Source organism: Meles meles, chromosome 8, assembly GCF_922984935.1.
Source record: "Meles meles chromosome 8, mMelMel3.1 paternal haplotype, whole genome shotgun sequence".
Lineage (NCBI taxonomy): Eukaryota > Metazoa > Chordata > Mammalia > Carnivora > Mustelidae > Meles > Meles meles.
Window position 1 is genome coordinate 57,443,121 of NC_060073.1, and position 22,012 is coordinate 57,465,132.

General features: G+C 37.5%; 2 protein-coding genes across 2 annotated transcripts; both read left to right on the plus strand.

Moving 5' to 3' along the window:
- The first annotated feature begins 5,775 nt into the window (after positions 1–5,775).
- Positions 5,776–6,747, plus strand: LOC123949381 (olfactory receptor 52Z1-like). The gene has a single exon (XM_046016797.1). It carries the CDS (start codon positions 5,776–5,778, stop codon positions 6,745–6,747), a length of 972 nt encoding a protein of 323 aa, XP_045872753.1.
- A 6,836-nt stretch (positions 6,748–13,583) lies between these two features.
- Positions 13,584–14,522, plus strand: LOC123949566 (olfactory receptor 52A1-like). Its single transcript, XM_046017096.1, has one exon. It carries the CDS (start codon positions 13,584–13,586, stop codon positions 14,520–14,522), a length of 939 nt encoding a protein of 312 aa, XP_045873052.1.
- The last annotated feature ends 7,490 nt before the right edge of the window (positions 14,523–22,012 follow it).

Sequence of the window (22,012 nt, forward strand, 5' to 3'; positions counted from 1 at the left end):
GCTTGAAGATTCTCCCTCCTTCTTCCTTAGCCCCTCTCCTGCTCATGTAATTCCCCTGCTGTTTCTGAAATAAATAAATAAACATATAATTCTTTTTTTTAAATAAATATATGTCAGTTATATGTAGACAATAAATTTGTAAACCACCTTACTTTACTAGAATCCCTGACCCTTTTATAAAGACTGTGTTTGACATTCCTGGAGACCATGAGACATTTCCAATGAAGAGATTCTATAGAAGATATATAATTAAAATAAAAATGTTTCTGCTGATAAACCTTTCATCTCCCCTACCTGAAAACACATACACACAATCACACACAAATGTGTCATAGAGAAAGTAGATTATCTCTCTCTAATCTATCTTTAGGAATAATATGTAGATATGGGCATAAAATAAGAAAATAAAAACAGAACAGAAATAGACAAGAAATAATTCCCGTGCTTTAAGAACTGCTTGAAGTCAGGATAGAAAGAAAAATACAAAATCATTTCAGAAAAATTTACTACATTTTCATTCTTTTCTGCTGTGTAACAAACCACCACAAAACACATTGCCTCAAATAACATTGATTTATCCTTTCTCACAATTCTGTGGGTCAAAAATCCAGTTTGAGTTTGACTGTATGGTCCTGTTTCCTTGAGGAATAGGCTGTGGTCACTCAGGGGGCAGCATTTGGCTTGGAACTCCACTGAGTTGCAAGGTCCACAGATTTCTTTCCCATGTCTGGTTCCTTTGTGCTCATGTACATAGTCATACTCTCCCCATGGAGAGAGGTTCTTCATATTATTGGTTTGACTCCAGTGTGGTCCTATTCTTAACACAGGTGACAGGCTTTGAACAAGAAACAAGGTCGAAGTTCCCAGACTTACTTAATAACTTTGGCTCAGTAACCTGAAAACACGACCATCATTTTGGCTACTTAATTGGTCAAAACAACTGTCATCCTAGGTTCAAGGGGAGGAGACATGGGCTTGCCTTCGAATGATAGCAGAGGCATGCACCCATTGAAAATGGTGTGATTACAGTCAGCTTCTCAGATTACCTTCCACAGTGTCCAAATATTTTAATAGGAATTCAAAAAGAATAATAAGCAAGAGAGAAGAAAGTAGTGTAAAGGTCAGTGATAGAGAAAAGACAAAAAATCTTTATACATACATGTTGGAAAGTATTCTCTGAAAAGTATTAAGAGCAAAACCAAACAATAAAACCAAACTGAAACTAATGTTATAATTATAGCCTTTGTAAAAAAAAAAAAAAAAAAAAAAAAAAACAACAACAACAACAACAAAAAACAGATAATCCCAATGCACTTAGAGAAGACTTATAAAGACTGAGAAAGTTAAAAAAAAAGAAATAGAAAAAAAAGCCCAACAGAGAACATAAAAATCTACATAAAAATCCATAAGCTGGGTTATAGACATTAAGGAACACTAGCTCTGAAATTATTGATGTAGTATATTTTCCCAAATTGAATTTAAATTAAGAAATCCAAATAAAAATCTCTATAGTAGCTAATGACATTTCTTGACCCTTCTGATGCTAATTCTACCAGGTGACCCATGGAAGAGAGAGAAAGCCAAGGAGCCTTAAAATGTCAGGTAAATAAGAGGCCAGGATGCAGTACTAGCAGCCTTCTAAAAAGCAAACAATGCTTCCACATGTGGCCTTGACCATCTTCATTTGCAGATGGCTCTGTGGGAGCAGGCTGAATGGCACTAACAGGAGTCTCTGCCACACAAAGGAGAACTGCATGTTTAATGGCAAGTGTGTGTTAACCTGGGTGTGCGAGAATGCTGGGCAGAGGACAACCTGCACACGTGGTACATGGGAAGGATGGGGTGAGGGCGCTTCTCCCTGAGGCCAGCCTGGGCCCTCTTCTTCCAGGAGTGAGTGGAGTTCAGTCCTCTGGAGGCTGACACTCTTGAGCCCGAGAGATGCCCAAAGGAGGTATAAATACCCAGCTCCACATTTCCTCACCATGTTGTGAAAATCATATGTCTTTTTTTTCCCTCTCAACTAGTTAAATATCTTCAGGATCCTAGGAAATATAGGTAAGAAGATGATTTTTGCTCAGCAAGGACATGTAGAAAAAAGACACCAGAAAAAACAAAGAGGAAAGGAAAGGAAAGCAACGAAAAGGAAGAAAATCTTAGGAACCACAGAAGCTGCTCAGTCTTCCTAGATCTTGATCATCTTGTGTATCTCTCAACCCTGATCTCTGAGGTAATGTGTGGCTGTGACTGGACTGCCTGGTCAATTGTAGTGACTTTTGGGGCCTCTCCTCCTAAATGGATTGTCTGCAAAGTGCACAAGTACATATTTTTCTTTCTGAATATGTTTATGCACTGGTTGTTTATCTTTGATATATGGCTCTGAATATTGGGCATACATGCACCAAATTTGTAGAAAGGTCCAGTAATAGAATCAGGTTCAGGAGATAAATAAGCCTGATAGTTAAAGACCATTTATATGTGTCTATACACAAACCCATGCATGTCTTTTTTCCAAGGAGTTTACTGGATATTCACCATATAGCAGGCTCTGAGCTTAGCACAGAGCAAGAAGTTGAGGCTCCCTATACAACAATGATGTTACACTAGTGCTCAGGCAAGAATAAAACTCTGTATCTAAGCCTATTACATTCCCTATGCTGAACTGCCTATAGCTTATAAAACTAACATGACAGATTAGAGGTAAAAAATTACAGTGGTAATTGTATGTCTAGTATGAGATGATAAGTCTTGGCCTTTGTGGTTACTATAAACCAGTCTTTAAAAAACAAATATTTATTTTACATTTTTTAAATTGGAAGACTAATCTTTGAATTAGGACATTTTTAGTGGTAATGTTTTGAGAATTTGACTCAGCCAGTATTTAAATCCAATCTATGGGCCCAGAGTTACACTGTCCCTACTCGCTACACACTGCCTCCATGCATGCATTCATGATTCAGTCAGAATAGGCCAATAGGAATATTGGGAAGAAATGCTTCAAAGAGCCCCAGAGCTATAAGTTAGGTACTGCAGGTGATAATACTTTGCCCAAACGAAACCAAATAAAATAAACCAGATCACTAGTGCCCCAAAAGATCAGAAGAACATCTGCAAAATTTTTTGTTTCTCTTCAACCTATATTTTTCTGTTTCTTTCAACACTTAGACTCTTCTCTCCCCTATCCCTGATGTCCTTATGAAGCCCCGCTCACTTCCTATCCCCTCCCCATACCTGCACTTGACTCACATACATGGCTCTGGCATAGGTCTGGGCTAGGCACACTCCCACATTAATTTTTTCTCTCACGCTATGAACCCAGGTATTCCATTTTTTTTTAATTTTTTTTTTTTAGATTTTATTTATTTATTTGACAGAGAGAGAGAGATCACAAGTAGGCAGAGAGGCAGGCAGAGAGAGGGGGGAAGCAGGCTCCCTGCTAAGCAGAGAGCCCCATGCGGGGCTCGATCCCAGGACCTTGAGATCATGACCTGAGCTGAAGGCAGAGGCTTAACCCACTGAGCCACTCAGGCGCCCCTGAACCCAGGTTTTCCATTTAAAAGAAATTTTCAAAGCTTAATTTTAACTCTATGTGAAATGGTTAAATTATTGATATATGTAATCAAAGTAGATAGAGACACTTAAGCATCTCAACATTTTCTTATAGTATTTTCAAAGAATCACATATCAATAAAGAAAGACCTAATGGGGTCACCATTTATGTATTATATATTCTAAACTCTATCAAAACACAAGGTCCAATGGACTACTGAGAACAAACTAGTGGCTGCCTGAGGGGCAGGGGACAGAGATGGGTACAAGGGTGAAGGGTACTGGGAGATAGAAGCTTCCAGTTGTGGAATTAATAAGTCACAGCAATAAAAGGCAAACATAGGGAATATAGTAGTGGTGCATGGTGCACCTACGAGAATTATCCTTATGGCCAGTAGAAAAAAGCATATAGGCTTATCCAATCATGGTATGCTGTAAAGTGAAATTAATGGAATATTGTATATAAATTATACTTCAATTTTAAAAAAAAGAAAAATAAATGTCATCCACACATTTCCATCCTATGATATCAAGTGCCAGAATATTGACTACTTAATGAAAAATAAATGTATACATGTAAAATAATAGTGTGCAATTATATGACTCCAGTGAGACCAAGGGATAAAAGGCAAACATCCCTTGAGTCCTTGCTCCTCTTCTGAAATGCAGTCAGCTAGCTTTTACTTGAGAATGGGGATTAGGGGAGGATGGAAGCCACTTGTCGTCCACGTGTTTGCATCCATGTCTCTATCCCTGATTTTATGTGCCTGCTTATGTGTGTACAACCCTCATACACACATCCCACTCCAATATTACATCTCCGAGCCTGCTTTTCACCCAAGATCTCTCCTGATTTTATCCACATTCTTTTGGGATGACAGAAAAAGGGTAACCAGTTAATTACCCTCCCTCCCATTTATTGAAGGACTGGGACCTGTATCTCAAAATGTGAAACTTTAATATTTGCTGCTGTGGAGGTATTTTGAAATAGTAAATATGTTGTTTAATTTTTTATAAAGATTTTATTTATTTGTTTGACAAACAGAGATCACAAGTAAACAGAAAGGCAGGCAGAGAGAGAGGAGGAAGCAGGCTCCCGGCTGAGCAGAGAGCCTGATGCAGGGCTCGATCCCAGGACCCTGGGATCATGACCTGAGCCGAAGGCAGAGGCTTTAACCCACTGAGCCGCCCAGGTGCCCCTATGTTGTTTCATTTTTAATCAGTGACCCAAAAGGGAGAGAATAGTTTTCCTCATCACATGTAGGGCATATCCATTTAAGAATCTAACTGAATTTGACGCTGTATGTAGTTTAGGTTTTTACTGTTCATCCTTTAATTTTAAGAAACATGTTGATTTGCAGACCAGAATAAGTGAATTCACCTGTAGATTCTAAATGTCTGGCTTAGGCCTTAGCATCAGTTCAGTGGTCAATGAATGAAGAAGAGGGCTAATGTGTTATAATGCCTGAAATCTAATTTGGGAAAAACTCATTCATTCCTTCTCTCATAAGTAATGAGATCATTTTCACATGTATCTATTTTACTCAAGGATAACATAGTGAAAATTTTGATGACATGTTTTTATACCTAGTGTTATTTCTATAGGCAGTATTAGATGGTGGCTCAGATCAGAGCTTTCAAATTTATGCATGTCTGATTCTGAATCCACTGAGACCTAGGTCAAGAAGCTAAATATCTGTGGGATTTTTTCATCTACAGGAATAATAGTAGTATCCATGTCAAAAATTATTGTAAAGGTCTTTCCAATGGTCTATTGTGAAGTTTTTAAGGAGCTGTATTTGGAATGAACCATTAGATATAGTAAGCACTTATTAAATACTATTTTTTTTCAAGATCTATTTTAGGGGTGCCTGTGTGGCTCACTCATTAAGCGTCTGTCTTTGGCTCAGGTCATGATCCCAGGGTGCTGGGATCGAGGTCCGTATCGGGCTCTCTGCTCAGCAGGAAGCCTACTTCTCCCTCTCCCATTCCCCCTGCTTGTGTTCCCTCTCTCACTATGTCTTCCATCAAATAAATAAATAATATCTTTTTTAAAAAAGGTATATTTTAATTCTTCCATGGAAAGAGTCAGAGTAAAATTTTAGACTAGGTAATACATCTCACTGTCTTTCCACAGAGAAGAATATATTTGGGGAAAAAATCTAATCAGACATCATTCAGCCTAATGGAGTGTTCTTCAATCGTGACTTGATCAAAGTACGTCGGAATATGATGCCACAGATGCCTCCCTCCTCCTATAATGACACTGGTCCCCAGGATATGTGGTATGTCCTGATTGGAATCCCAGGACTGGAAGATTTTCACACCTGGATCTCCATCCCTATCTGTTCCATGTATGTTTTGGCTGTGGTAGGCAACGTGTTCTTGATCTTCGTGATTGTGACTGAGCGCAGTCTCCATGAGCCCATGTATATCTTCCTTTCCATGCTGGCCTCAGCAGATGTGCTGCTCTCCACAGCCACAGCCCCCAAGATGCTGGCCATCTTCTGGTTCCAGTCCATGGATATATCCTTTGGTTGTTGTGTGTCCCAGATGTTCTTCATACATTTCATCTTTGTGGCAGAATCTGCTATTCTCCTGGCCATGGCATTTGACCGCTATGTGGCCATCTGTCACCCCCTGAGATACACCACAATCTTAACCTCTTCAGTCACTGGGAAGATTGGCATAGCAGCTATGGTCAGGAGCGTCATCATCTGCCTTCCATTCACCTTCCTGGTACACAGACTTAGGTATTGTGGGAGAAACATCATTCCCCATTCCTACTGTGAGCACATGGGCATTGCCAGACTGGCATGTGACAATATCCGGGTCAACATCATCTATGGGCTGACTGTGGCCCTGCTGTCTACAGGACTGGACATTGTGTTCATCATGATGTCTTACACCATGATCCTTTGCACAGTGTTTCAGATACCTTCCTGGGCTGCCAGGTTCAAGGCCCTCAACACATGTGCTTCCCACATCTGTGTCATCCTTATGTTCTATGCCCCAGCATTCTTTTCATTTTTTGCCCATCGTTTTGGGGGGGAAACCATCCCTCATCATGTCCACATCCTAGTAGCCAACCTCTATGTGGTGGTGCCCCCTATGCTAAACCCCATCATTTATGGGGTCAAGACCAAACAGATTCAAGACCGAGTAATTCTCCTTTACTCCTGCATCACCACATGTTGTTAAATGAAGATTAATGCCTAATGCTGGATATTTCTCAATAAAACACACAACTCACCCACATACACACCTACAATTTGAATGACTAATGGGAATAAAGGAAGTCCATAAATAATCCTCAACACACATAAAAAAGGACAGTAAATGCCAAAGTTACCAATGTATTTCCCTTAAGTACTTGAAGACGTTGAAAAAAAAAAAGATATTCTGAATTCTCCTAGACATGCTATTATTTTGCACTGTAATTTCTTCTTAAGCAATTATAAGAGAACCCTGTGTAAAGAGGAATACATTTTAGGATTCAACCCACATGGAACTTTCTTGGGTAGAGTTATGAAGTGAAAATGGCAAGTTGCCTTGCTTTTGTAGAGACAGTTGAAATTTTGAGGAAATATGCAACTCTCCCACTGCAGTCAGGAAACACTTGGGCCAGTAGCATGAAGCTAATAAACTCTAATTATCTTCACCTTTTTCTTAAATTAAAATGTGAGTTCTAAGATGAGATATGTTCATATTCACTGATATAAAGGCTACTCAATGGAACAGGCACAGAGTAGAGGTTTATTGTATGAACAGATAATACTGAATTGAAACAAATAATAATATATTGACCCATCTGAGACAACACAGACACCTTCAAAGTTAATCCTTTCTTCCTTACATATTGGCAACCTCTGGCCCAAATCATCAATGAAGCATCCCTTTAACAGAGACTTAACTGAGGGAAGAAGTAAAAGATTAAAAATGCCATACCCAGGCCATAGATAGAGACAGGAAAAGATTACATAGGATGCTGACCCATAATCTTACATAAAAAGTCTGTAATCACACCAAATATAATTTTTATAAGCTTGTCTTCAGATTCATTTCTCAATTTCAAGAAAATGCTTTTACAGTCTCTCCTTCCTCAAAGCCTAGCACATGCTATGAAAATGTTAAATCTGACCTTATTTACATTTGAAGAAAGCAAAAACTGAACTTGGAAGCTATACTTTGAACATTTGCAAACTTTCCGGGGTTAGTCTTTTTTCCTTGTTTTCTATTATGTATATATCATGTATGTGTGTATATACACATTAATGCACATATAAGGTAATGTGTGAGTGTGTGTGTGTGTGTGTGTGTGTGTGTGTTTGTGGTGAAATTGAAATGAAAGGCTGTTTCCTAGATCCCTGGAATCCTGAATAAGTACCTTGGCTTAAATATATAATATAGTCACTTGGATTTCAGCAAGTTAATCTATTTTAAGAGTTAAAAATAAACTCTGTGATACTAGAAATCCTTATTTGTTTGTCCTACACTAACTGTTTAAAACTATCTTGTTGTGTAACTATTGGTTCTTGACTGGTAAATGGAATTACTTTAGTACCTTATGTATTGGCTTGTTTTTTAAATGAAATATGCTATAAGATGTATTTGGCATTAAATTAAAAATTTTATTTTGATGATGGTAATTTTCATGAACAGAGACAATAAAGGACTCAACGCACCAAACTGAACCTAGCCAGGATGTCCAGTTGTTTCAGCATTATTTGTGGAGAAGACTATGCTTACTCTATTGAACGACCTTGATACTGCTTTTTTTGTTTGTTTGTTTTTACTATTTTTAAATTATTTTTATTAACATATAATGTATTATTTTCCCCAGGGATACAGGTCTGTGAATCATCAGACTTACACATTTCACAGTACTCACCATAGCACATACCCTTCGCAATGGATATTGTTTTTGAGAATCAATTCACCTCATAGATAGACATTAATTTCTTAACTCCATATTCCATAGGATTTATCAGTGATATGGCAATACAAGTCACTTCATGACTGTAGCTTTCTTAAAATAAAAGATGGACAGGAAATTGAGGTAATTGATGTTACTACTAAATCAATCACTACTAAATCAATCTACTACTAAAATTGTGGATTGCCAGATTGGTGTATGCTTCATAATGAGTACATATGATTTTTTTTTTGACAAAAAATTTGAATGATGATCCTTTAAAGATAATTTATTAACCTATCCCCCAAAGCCCTACAAAATTCTGGGGGGGGGAAAAGTTAAATATATAGGTATTGATCTATTTGTGAACGTATTTCCTGGTTTCACAATAAAGTGGAAAAAATTTGCTTATCTATTCTACAGGCCAAAGAAAGGTCAGGACAGTCTTTCAAAGTATGTTCAACATGAACTGAAATTTGGAATATGACATGCCAAATCAGGAGCAGAATCAGGATATGTGCTGAAAATATTGTTATAGGAGTTGGCATAATAAAATTGATACCCCAGTTATTTTGAGAAGATACTGTTCCCAGCAATAATGTATAGTTTAAGGGTGAAAAGGACTCAGAATACTAGATTGGAAGACCACAAAATTTAAATAATATACATAGAAGAGAAGAAGAGGAGGGGCAAAAACGATAAGCTAGTTTAAACTATTCCTTGGTGACTTAAGACTGAGCTAATGATTAGATAACATGTGCCAATCTGACCTCTGAATCAATTCTATTCAACATGAATCAGTACCATTCTATCTGTCTCCTTCACAAACAAGAATTAGAAAGAACATCTAAGGTCCTCTGCCCTTTTATCTCTATCTCTTCTTCTCCCTGAAATCCATTGTGAATGCCTCCTCCATCCTACTGAAAGGATTCTTTCTAAATTTGCCAGCATCTGTATTACCTCAACCTCTCTTAAGTTAGCAGCATAAGAGAAAGTCTAGAAACCAGGCGAATCATGTCAAGGAGAAAGGTACCATGTGCATAAGTAGTTCTTTTATTCACCATTTGTTCTAATGATAAAAGACTTATGAATTCTTCTCCCTATATTTCTAAAAACTTAAAAGCATATATGTCTTCTTTTACTTGCATCAAGAGCAGATGACATGATTCCTCCACATCTATGAGGCATAAAATATCTGCATTCTGAGAGAAGAGTGGTAGAAAAGAGGTAAAAACCTATAAAAGGGAGGAATGAGAGAAATATCACCAGATAATCAGTAACTGGTTCAGGGTTCTGCATGGTAAAATTTATGTATTTATGTATTTATTTTATTTAGATTCAATTAGCCAACTTATCACACATCTAAGTCAGGTATAGTATTCAATAATTTATCAGTTATGTATAACAAGCAGTGCTCATCACATCACGTGCCCTCCTCAATGCCCAGCACTGGACTACTCCATCCTCCCACCCTACTCCCCTCTATCAACCTTCAGTTTATTTCCTATGATAAAGAGTCTCTCTTGGCTTTTTCCCTTTCTGATGACTTCCCATTCAGATTTCCCTCCTTTCCCCTATGATTGTCTCTGCTGTTTCTTATATTCCACATAGAGTGAAACCATATGATACTTGCCTTTCTCTGATTGAGTTATTTTGCTCATCACAATACCTTCCAGTTCCATCTACATCGATAGAGGGAACATACCCCAATATCATAAAAGCCATCTATGAAAATCCCACAGCACACATCATTCTCAATGGACAAAAACTGAGATCTTTTCCCCTATAGCCAGAAACAGGACAGAGTTGCCAACTCTCACCACTATTGTTCAACACAGTTCCGGAAACCTTGCCTCAGCAAACAGACAACATAAAGAAACTAAAAAAAAAAAAAAAAAATCAAATTGGTAAACAAGTCTTTTTTTTTTTTTTCTGGTAAACAAGTCTTATACAGTCTTATACTCACTCTTCTCAGATGACAAGTTATGTTATGGGAAAACCCAAAAGATTCCACCCTAAAATTGCTAGAACTCATACAGGAATTCAACAACATGGCAGGATACGAAATCAATGCACAGAAATCAGTTTCTTTTTATACACTAACAATGAGACAGAAGAAAGAAATGAAGGAATTAACCCCATTTACAATTGCACCCAAACCACAAGAAACCTAGGAATAAATCTAATCAAAGGGGTAAAAGATCTATACTCTAAAAACTACAGAATAATTGTGAAAGAAATTGAGGAAGACAAAGAAATGGAAAAATAATACTTGCTCATGATTTAGAAGAATAAATATAGTTAAAATGCTATCTAAAGCAATCTACAAAATCAATGTTACCCCTATCAATATACTATCCACATTTTTAACAGTGCTAGAACAAATAATTCTAAAATTAGTATAGCAGGATTTGAAAATATACATCATAACTGGTCATTTGGAGAATATTATTAAATTTACAAAAATAGCTTCAATAAAATAAAAAAATCTGTGGATGAGACTGTAGGAGAATGAGGTTAATATATGAGAAAGAGCTATTGTGGATACAGACTTTTCTTTCCAGTGGTGCATTAGTGAACAAAGGGTCCTAAGGATATTTATAGAATTCATGGCATAACATGCCCACATCTAAGTGTTCTTTAGAAGTTCTTCCAAATGAGCATGGCAGAAAAAGAACTGAATTCATAAAAATATAACTTTTGTGTATTAATTTCTCTACATTTACCCTGTGGGGGAAATGAAGAGAGAAGAGCAGTGAGATTCTTCAGGTTCTAGAAATGAATTCAGAGACACCAGCTGTGGATGGACCCAAAAGGGCATTATTCTGAGCTGCTGAGACTCCTGGACTGGCCTAGTGGTGAGGTAATCTCTCAGGTCATATTCAGACCTCCTCCTCCACATTCTCTGGGGAATATTTTAATTGGTAGTCAGCAGCTTTCTTCTACAATTCAAGCTCAATAAATTCATGCTGCTCCCTCAGCATGATACAGACCTTGCTGTGAGTTTTGTTGGAGGATGAATCCACCACCATGACCTCAGGTAGTCTTACAGAATAGGAACAAATTTGTTTTGCAGGGACAGAGAACAGTAGGAAATGTTATCACGGAGAGGTTCATATATTGGATATGGCCCAAGCAGCAAATATCCAACCTTTTCTACCTGTCTTCCCACCATCTGTACCTATCAGGTAATGCTCCCATGGCAGCTCCTTTCTCCTGAATAAGTCAGACAATGGGATTGTTACTAAAGGATTCCTATTCAGTATATGGTTAGGTGATCATGAGCTTGCTGACATAAAACAGCAGTTTTGGAGAGTCTAGGAAAGAATGACATAAGTGAACCCTGTTTTTTTTTTTTAATTTTTTAAAGGACAGCAAATATTTTTCTATTATACAACTTGAGAATATCATGATTATGCAATTTTTCAAAGCAATAATCTTTATCAGAGAAGAAATCTCATATGGGGACTAAGAGCCCAAGTCTTTTGAAAATTCAGTCATCAGTGAATTGTGGTGATCAAATTATCATTAATTGCTCCACAGCCTTCTCCTGAATCATTTCTGGTATGCCAAGGTCTGCCCTCTGTCTTCTTTCTACTTCTAGGTTGGAGTTCCTTTAAAGGAACCTTTCTTTTCACCCTTTTATTTTCTATTTATTTTTGATGCTTGAGCTCCAAAATGATCAAAGTATTCATGTGATGTGTGTATTATTGAGAATAAATTGGCCTAAATGTACCCATCTCTTGCTATCGGTCAATAAAAAAACATTAAACCCTAGAAACTAACCTCTATTTTCGCTACATTACCCATTTACCTATGTCCTTTAGTAAGCAAGAAAGAGTTCCCTTGCCTCTGCATTGTTGCCCGGGATTTCCTTGCCTCCTGGATATTTCTTGCCTCTAGTTATTCTGAAATGGGTATTACAGAATTTCTGCTGTTTTAAGTATACAACTCATTTTAGTGAATTCCATGTTAGTAATAGAGACAAAATAAAATACAGTTTTATTAGTAATGTAAAAAATAGAATGGAACATTAGGAGAAGGATGGGAAGAATGAAGGGGGGGATTGGAGGAGGAGAAAAACCATAGGAGACCATAGACTCTGAGAAACAAACAGGGTTTTAGTGGTGAGGGTGTGGAACAAAGGGTTAGCCTGGTGATGGGTACTAAGGAGGGCACATATTGCATGGAGAACTGGGTGTTATACAAAAACAGTGAATCATGGAACACTACATCAAAAACTAATGACATACTGTATGGAGACTAACATAACATAACATAAAAGAAAAAAAGGTACATTTACTCCGATGAACATTGTGTAATATATGGAATTGTTGAATCACTATATTGTACAACTGAATCTAATACAACACTATGCCTATTATATTGGAATTAAAAATAAATTGAAAAAATGTTATCTCTAAAAAAAATAACATGGAACTTGATCCAGATTGTAAAAATTACATGGATTTGAATCTTTTCTCAAGCTCTATCTCACATTCTTTTGAAAGGACATCCATTCATACAAAGATATGTAATGTATAGACAGATATAGATACCTAAGTATATATGCTCTTGGGTGGAGTTGTTTCTATCTCTCTTCTCTTTCATACGAGCCCTTGATAACAATATACTGGATAGAGTTTGACTGTTTGCTGGTACAGACTAAAAGTTCCTGATTCAGAGGCAGTGGGTTTATCTAAGGATTACCTGCAATTTGGGATAAGGAGAGATTTATGAAAATATGATTAATGTACAATTTGCATACAAAATAAACAAACATCATTATTTTGTCCACAGGTCCAGAAGGACATGTAGAAAGGTCAGCAGTTGATTCACTTATACAGATGATCTGGTGGTTCTAATGCATTTGACCTGCCATACATCTAATCTCTTCTTGTGGACTAGTGCTTGGGGATGTCCTCCCTCAAAACAGTGATGTTTATCAAAGGGCCAGTCTTTTTTCCATTAACAATATAGATGAAATGGATGATATGACCTTAGACTTCGGTCATAATCAGGGAGACTTGCTATGATTATTTTTGATAAAAATGGAGTAGAGGGGAAGAGTACCACTGACTGAAATACTTCTTTCATTTGGTTCTGGAGACCCAAAGACATAATGTCCATCTCCAACATTACAGTCTTCATGCCTTCTGTGTTGACCCTAATAGGGATTCCAGGCCTAGAGTCTGTGCAGTGCTGGATTGGGATTCCATTCTGTGCTATGTATCTCTTTGCTTTGATCGGAAATTCTGTGCTTCTGGTCATCATCATTTCAGAGCGTAGCCTCCATGAACCCATGTACCTTTTCTTAGGCATGCTAGGAGTCACAGATATTGTACTTGGCACAAGCATTGTGCCCAAGATGCTTGGCATTTTCTGGCTACATATACCAGAGATTTATTTTGATTCTTGCTTGCTTCAAATGGGGTTCATCCATACATTTCAGTGCATTGAGTCAGGCATCCTCCTGGCCATGGCTCTGGACCGTTATGTGGCCATCTGCTATCCACTAAGATATACCGCCATCTTCACCCACCAGCTGGTCACCCAAATAGGGGCTGTGGTAACACTTAGGGCTGCCATTCTAGCAGCCCCATCTTTAGTACTGATTAAATGTCGGTTTCAGTTTTACCACACAACCATCATCTCCCATTCCTACTGTGAGCATATGGCCATTGTGAAGCTGGCTGCAGAAAATGTGCGGATCAACAAAATCTATGGCCTGTTTGTGGCATTTGCTGTTGCAGGATTTGACATGATCTTCATCACTTTGTCCTATATACAGATCTTTTTCACAGTTTTTCGTTTGCCCCAGAAGGAGGCTCGGTGGAAAGCATTCAATACCTGCATTGCCCACATCTGTGTCTTCCTCCAGTTCTACCTCCTTGCCTTCTTCTCCTTCTTCACACATAGGTTTGGTGCTCACGTTCCCCCTTATATCCATATCCTCTTTTCTAGCCTCTACCTGTTGGTCCCCCCTTTTCTCAATCCACTTGTCTATGGTGCCAAGACCAAGCAGATCCGCATTCATGTAATAAAGATATTGTGTTCATAAAATCTGCTCTTATATCACCTACAGCCTTCTCCTTTATGCAATCATAACAATCTCTCAAAACTAAATAAAACAACAAAAGTGAATGCTAATTTTGATGCTTGCGTTTTCTATTCAATTCTCTTGTGAAATTTTCCTTCATTTTAAATGGTTTTCACATCATAGCCCATGACACCTATTAGTCATGGGATTTAGAACCTACTGGTTAATGAGAATGAGAAATGCAAAAGAGCCAAATAGTGAACATGTTATTTCCTTTTTTCTTAATTTTTAGTGTCCAATTAAACTTTCTCATTTAAGTATCCTTCTCCAGAAGGATTAAGAAATATGTGTCTCTCAATGAATTTAAATGACCCAAGACTAATTGGTTAGATTGTCCAGGTACTCACTGATAATAAGTTATCGATTCTATTGTTTCTGTAAGTACTTCTTTTTTTTTTTAAGATTTTATTTATTTATTTGACAGAGAGAGAGATCACAAGTAGGCAGAGAGGCAGGCAGAGAGAGAGGAGGAATCAGGCTCACCTGTGGAGCAGAGAGCCCGATGCGGGGCTCGATCCCAGGACCCTGAGATCATGACCTGAGCCGAAGGCAGCGGCTTAATCCACTGAGCCACCCAGGTGCCCCTCGATTCTATTGTTTCTGGATCATCCTAATTATCTTTAAAAAATGAGAGAAAGTTTTTTTTATCTTTATGCAAACAAATAAAAAAAAAACCCTGACTGTATATATGATGAGACATTGTCTTTAATTTTCAACATTTCTTGCGCCATTAAGACATAAAAATCACGAGAAATCCAATGTTCCATGTTATAGATCACTACTTTTTCTGTACCCTCACCACTTTCTTATTCATTCATCAAGTATTATAAAAAGAACTACAGTATTATAAATGCTATAGTAAAGAACAGAGACATAATGGTAAATTTGAGAGAGTTATTACATTTTTTGAGTTTACAGAAATTATTGTTTTATATTTCTGAGAGAAAGAGAAAGAGAGAGAGGACAGAGAAGAAGTAGAGGTACCAATGGAATGTGGTTTAGCAAAGAGTGAGGCAGTGAAATTCAACTGAATGCAGCAGTCTGTACTCATTTTTATTATCTTCTTTTTTCCTTTTAATTAGGGAGCCTGATTCTTTTTTATTTTTTTAATATAACTTCCATTATATTTATGTTAGCTTCAGTTGTGCAATGTCGTGATTCAACACCTCCATGCATCACCCTGTACTCATCAGGAGACCTATACTCCTTACTCTTCATCACCAGGTTCTTCCTCTTTTTTTTTTTTAAATAAATATTTTATTTATTTATTTGAGAGAGAGCACAGGAGCAGGATGACAGGCAGAGGGGCAGTGGAATGATAGGAAGAGAATCTTAAGCAGAGTCCACTTGAGGGCAGAGCGCAATGTGGTTCTCCATCTCAAGAATTTGAGATCATGGCTTGAGCTGCAGTCAAGAATCTAAGACTTAACCAACTGAATCACACGGGTGCCCTTCCCTTTTGTTCTTTTGTTTTGTTTCTTAATGAGTAGAATCTTTTGCCATTTTTCTTTCTCTATAGCGAGCCTGACTCTTAATGAAGGACAAATGAATAACTAGCAAGTAACGACATATCATGCCAGGTAGATGATGTTAGAGATTAGGTATAGAATCAAAAACGTGTACAGTAGTGTTTTCTCTGTTGTGAATGAAGCACGGGCAATTGGAAGAACTAACTGACTTCTTATAGCCTCTTCTTATGAGGAGGATAGAATTGGAAATTAACATGTATGAATTCAAAATTTCATTGGTAATAACACTTCTGTTAAACATGTAAAGATGGAGGCACCTGGGTGGCTCAGTCGTTAAGTGGCTGCCTTCAGCTTAAGTCATGATCCCAGGGTCCTGGTATCGAGTCCTACATGGGGTTCCTTGCTCAGCGGGAAGTGTGCTTCTCCCTCTCCTTCTCCCCCTGCTAGTGTTCCCTTTCTTGCTGTCTCTCTCTCTGTCAAATAAATAAATAAATATTTTTAAAAAATGTAAAGATAATCATGGACATAAACTTCTGTGAATAAATCTTTATTCTACATGTAACTTAATTCTACATGTAATTCAACATGTAACTAAGTCCTTTTCCTATCCACCAGTTTTCTAGGTCTCTTTCTGAAAACCTTACTGGTTTAATATAGCAGTATATATATATATATATTTTATTGCTGACCAAGCTGTTCTTCTCCACAGGTGAAGATGAGAGAACAAGAGCAGAAAGGAAGAGGAAGATTCTGGCGGCCACACTGAAGTCATCCAAATACTCCGGAGAACAGCAGGAGCCTAGCAGTGTGTATTCCAGTCCTGCATTTCCTAGAAGGATCCTGCTGAATTAGATCATCTTGGCCTCTTCTGTAATTTTCAGAGGACAATTTAAAATATGTGTAACACTTCAAGTATTTATCCTCAAGACTTTAGCTCCTTATTTTAGTATCATTAAAGAGAGATTTACTTCCCATTTCTGCCTTTCTGCTTAGTCTTAATCTTTCATTCAGTGTTTGACATGTAATTATTTCTGGTTTTTACCTTAAGTGTCTTATAGTGTCTGAAACATAGGAAAAGTATTAAAACAGATAAATTTCCTTGATGGAGAATGTTTTCATTTCTGCTACATTCTAAAGTTCACTAAAACCATGGTGCACACACAGAGATGTTGTGAAATAGTGGCAGTGTATGTGTAGACAAATTGAATAAATATGGAACATTAACTATACCCAAAAGGCAACTGGGATAGATAACTCTGAGACCCAGATGCCCATTGAAGAGGATACCCCTGAGGAGAAAATGGTCTGTGCATCACAATTCCAGAAAAACACAGGAATTTCATATCAGGTATTAGACCTGGGGTGCCCTGAAAATGGTGGAAAAGGTGAAGGTGTGTGTAAGGTTTCTGAACTGAAACATCTGGAAAGTATCTATTTTCAGTTCCAGCCAAATGATTGGTCTCTGTGGTGACAGAATCAATAATGATCCAGAGAAAGCAGCACTGGGTGCAAAGGATGCTAGGAATGAGAGGTCATATAAGAGAGAGGGAGTGTCTAAAATAATACCTATTGAATATTGAAGCCCATAGAAAACTTGTCAACATTCATCTTCTAAAATACCAGCCAGACTGATATTTCATTGTCATGTGATTTTAGGATGATTCTCTGTAAAAACGTCTAGAAGCAAATATTAAGAGGTACTGCTATTTGAGTATTTACTCACTGACTTGGCTAACCTCCTACTTAGGACTTACAATGTCACTGACTAGGTCACATTCCACCATGTACATGGATATCCCTACTAAATTCATGGTCCCTCACCATGACATATGAATGGACAACCAAATATATACCAAAGGTAAGATTAAATTCACCAATACAAAATCACATACCAAAATTAATGAAAAAAAAATAGAATCAGGTGGAGCAGTTTATTCAGCTCGGTGACTATGACTTAAAAAGAAAAATCAACCCCTAATTAATATTCCTAGTGAAATAATCCATGATACTAGATCCTTGATAGAAGAACAGAATACTATTAATAAGAAATACATAGACAACATAAAAGTTTATTTGTAAATTAAAGAACAATATGAGAGATTAAAGAATAACCAAAAGAACACTCAGAAGCTAGATTTAAGAAAGCAGAACAAAAGAACAAGTGTTAAATATGGGGACATGGAGGAAAAGGAATATAGGGTTCATCCAAGAACACCAACACATCACCAGTAGGTGTTCTAGAAAATCAGGGAATTTAAAATGATAAGGGGGATATATTAGGATTAGGAGATTATTAGAAAATTATTCAAGATTTTCCAAGGAAAAAAATGACAAAATGTCCAAATTGAGCATAATCACAAAGAAGAGAGAAAAAAAATATAATTGAATAGTAAGTTAAGAAAATGAAAAATAAGGCATGGACAGGCAGAAAATATTTGTAACAGACATATTTCACCAAATATATAAAGAATTTTTAAAACTCAACCACAAAGAAATAACGAAGTCAGTTAAAACTTGGGCAAGAGATCTGAAAAGGTATTTCCATCAAAAAGACATGCAAGTAACATTAAGCACACGAAAAGGTGCTCAATATAATTTGCCATGAAGATTTCTAAGTAAAACAACATTGAGATACCAATGAAAATGGCTAAAACCGGGTGCCTGGGTGGCTCAGTGGGTTAAAACCTCTGCCTTCGGCTCAGGTCATGATCCCAGGGTCCTGGGATCGAGTCCTGCATCGGGCTCTCTGCTCAGCAGGGAGCCCGCTTCCTCCTCTCTCTATGCCTGCCTCTCTGCCTACTTGTGATCTCTGTCTGTCAAATAAATAAATAAAATCTTAAAAAAAAAAAGAAAATGGCTAAAACCTAAAAACACTGACAATACCAAATGCTGGTGAGGACAAGGAGTCACAGGGACTCACAGTCATTGTTGGTGAAAATGCAAATTATAGCCTTTCTGGAAGAGTCTTGGAGTTTCTCATAGGACTAAACATACTCTTACCATATGGTCTTGCACTCGCAGATATTTGACCCAGTGAGTTGAAGACATATGTCCACATCAAGACATAAACATGAATCTTTATATCAGGTTTCTTTCTAATTGCCATAATTGGAAGAACATAAGATGAATGGATAAAGAAACTCTGGTATCACCATAAAATGTAATGTTATTCCTTGATTAAAAAAAAAAAAACTATCAAGCTATGAGAAGACATGGAAAAACCTTCAATGTATATTTCTACATGAAAGAAGCCATCCTGAAAAGGTTAAATAATTATATGACTACAAGTGCATAACATTCCATAAAAGACAAAACTACAAAAATAGCATAAATATCATTATAGTCAAGGGTTCAGAAGAGGGAGGGAGACATGAATGGAGAGAGAACAGTGAATTTTTAAGCTAACAAAAGTCTTCTGTGTGATACTGCAATGGTGGGTACATGACATTATATATGGGTAACTCCTAGTTTTTGAAAGTTCACATTATGCCATTTAGCTCTCATGAAAGACCTACGTTAGTACCTGTTTTCAGCACCTGAAAGAAATCTGAAGAGTATTTCCACTTTTATAAAAGAGATGAAAATCAAAACTAGCTTTCGGTGTGTGTTTTGCATTGATCCATTGCAGAGGCAGCGAAAGCAACCCTACCAAGCTCTTCTGCCAGGAAGAACACTCCACATCATGGTATCAAAACCCCTTAGTTTCACACAGTGTCAGTGAGCATCTGTGATTTATCCTGATTGATTTTGAGCATCTGTTAGCAAGATAGGTCCTAAATACCAGAAAATTCTAAGAGCAGTTATTTTGGGGTCTAGGAATGCTCAACAAATTTTCCATGTGAATTCATGGTGAATGTTTCTTGTTTGGTGTCATTATGGCTCAGGAAAGGTTTTATAAGAATGCTCTACTTTTGCATAGTGGAGAGAAAACATGTACTTGTCAGAAGCATAGAACTGAAGACAGAAAAAGAGTGATCCCTAATGTAAACTGTGGACTTTGGTAATAATAACGCACCAATACTGGTTCAGTTGTTTAACAAAATCTGACACTCACTCATTGAATTTTAATGTAACATGGGAGCCAAGAGAACACACTAGGTAGCTTTGAAAGGAAAATTAATAAGGCAGTAAAAAAACAGGGGCACCTGGGTGGCTCAGTCAGTTTAGTGCTGATCTTTGGCTCAGGTTGTGATCTTGGGGACCTGGGATCAAGCCCTACTTCTGGATCTTTGCTCAGCGGGGAATCTACTTCTCCCTCTCCCTCTGTTTACACTCCCTCTCTCTCAAATAAATAAATAAATAAATAATCTTTAAAAAAAAAAGGCAGTCACAAACAGCCAATACCTGAATGTCTAGAAACAGAATGGCACTGCTAATTACCACAGCAATGTGGGAATCTGGAAGATAGCATAAAGTCCCTTCACAATGTTGAGGGAAACTACTGGGCTCCTGATGATAATGGTAGTCACTTTCATGTAAATATGGCCACAGACTTCTTTCCTTCCCCGAACTCATGAGGAGCAAGAAGAAGATCAAACGTAACAAACCGTGTTTTCATGTGTAGGGAAATAAGCAAAATCAAACAGCTCCAGAAGCCCCGCTAGAAAAAGACCATCTAGGGGAAGAAGGTTGGGGAGAAGTAGCTTCCTGTTAGTGAAACACTGAAAATACTAGCCCCCTCAAGACACATGCCAAAAAAGAGAGAGTCCACCCCATGGTGTAAAATAGTGAGAACATACATTTTGAGTCAGACATTCCTTAAGAGGGGAAATTAAGGAAGTGTTGAGGTCTAGGGAAACAGGATTGAAAACAGTCTTAAGAAATTGTTGATTTCGTGGCAGGGCAAACAATGACAGAACTGGGTGTCAGGGATGCCTGGGTGGAGGAGTCCTTTAAGCATGTGAATCTTGATTTTGGCTGAGATCCTGAACTCAGTGTTGAGATGGAGCCCTGAGAAAGGCTCTGTACTTGACAGGGAGAATGTTTGAATATTCTCCATCCTTCTTTAGCCCCTTTCCTGCTCATGTACTCTCCCCCTTGTTTCTGAAATAAATAAATAAACATATAATTCGGTTTTTTTTTAAGAAATGTATGTCAGTTATACGTAGACAATAAACTTGTAAACCACCTTACTCTACTAGAATCCCTGACCCTTTTATAATGACCTGTGTTTAACATTCCAGGAAAACATGAGACTTCCAATGAAGAGTTTCTGTAGAAGATATATAATTAAAATAAAAATGTTTCTGCTGATAAACCTTCCAACTCCCTTACCTGAAAACACATAAACACAATCACATAGACATATGTCAAAGAGAAAGTAGATTATCTCTCTCCAATCTATGTTTAGGAATACTTTGTAGATATGCGCATAAAATAAGAAAATAAAGACAGAAAAGAAATAGACAAGAAATAGATCATACGATTTAAGAACTGTTTGAAGTCAGGATAGAAAGAAAAATACAAAATCATTTCAGAAATATACTACATTTTCATTCTTTTCTGCTGTGTAACAAACCACCTCAAAACACATTGCCTCAAATAACATTGATTTATCCTTTCTCACAATTCTGTGGGTCAACAATCCAGGCTGGACTTGATTGTATGGTTGTTTCCTCAAGGATAAGTCTGTGGTCACTCAGGGGGCAGCATTTGGCTTGGAACTCCATGGCGTTGCAAGGTCCACAGATTGCTTTCCCATGCCTATTCCTTTGTGTTCATGTACATAGTCACACTCTCCCCAAGGGGATATCTTCTTCATGTGGTCCTACTCCTAACACAGGTGACAGGCTATGAACAAGAAACAAGTTCGAAGTTCCCAGACTTATTAACTTTGGCTCAGTAACCTGAAAACACTACCATCATTCTGGCTACTTAATTGGTCAAAGCAACTATCATCTCTGGTTCAAGGGGAGGAGACATGGGCTTGCCTTCGAATGATAGCAGAGGCATGCACCCATGGAAAAGGGTATGATTACAGTC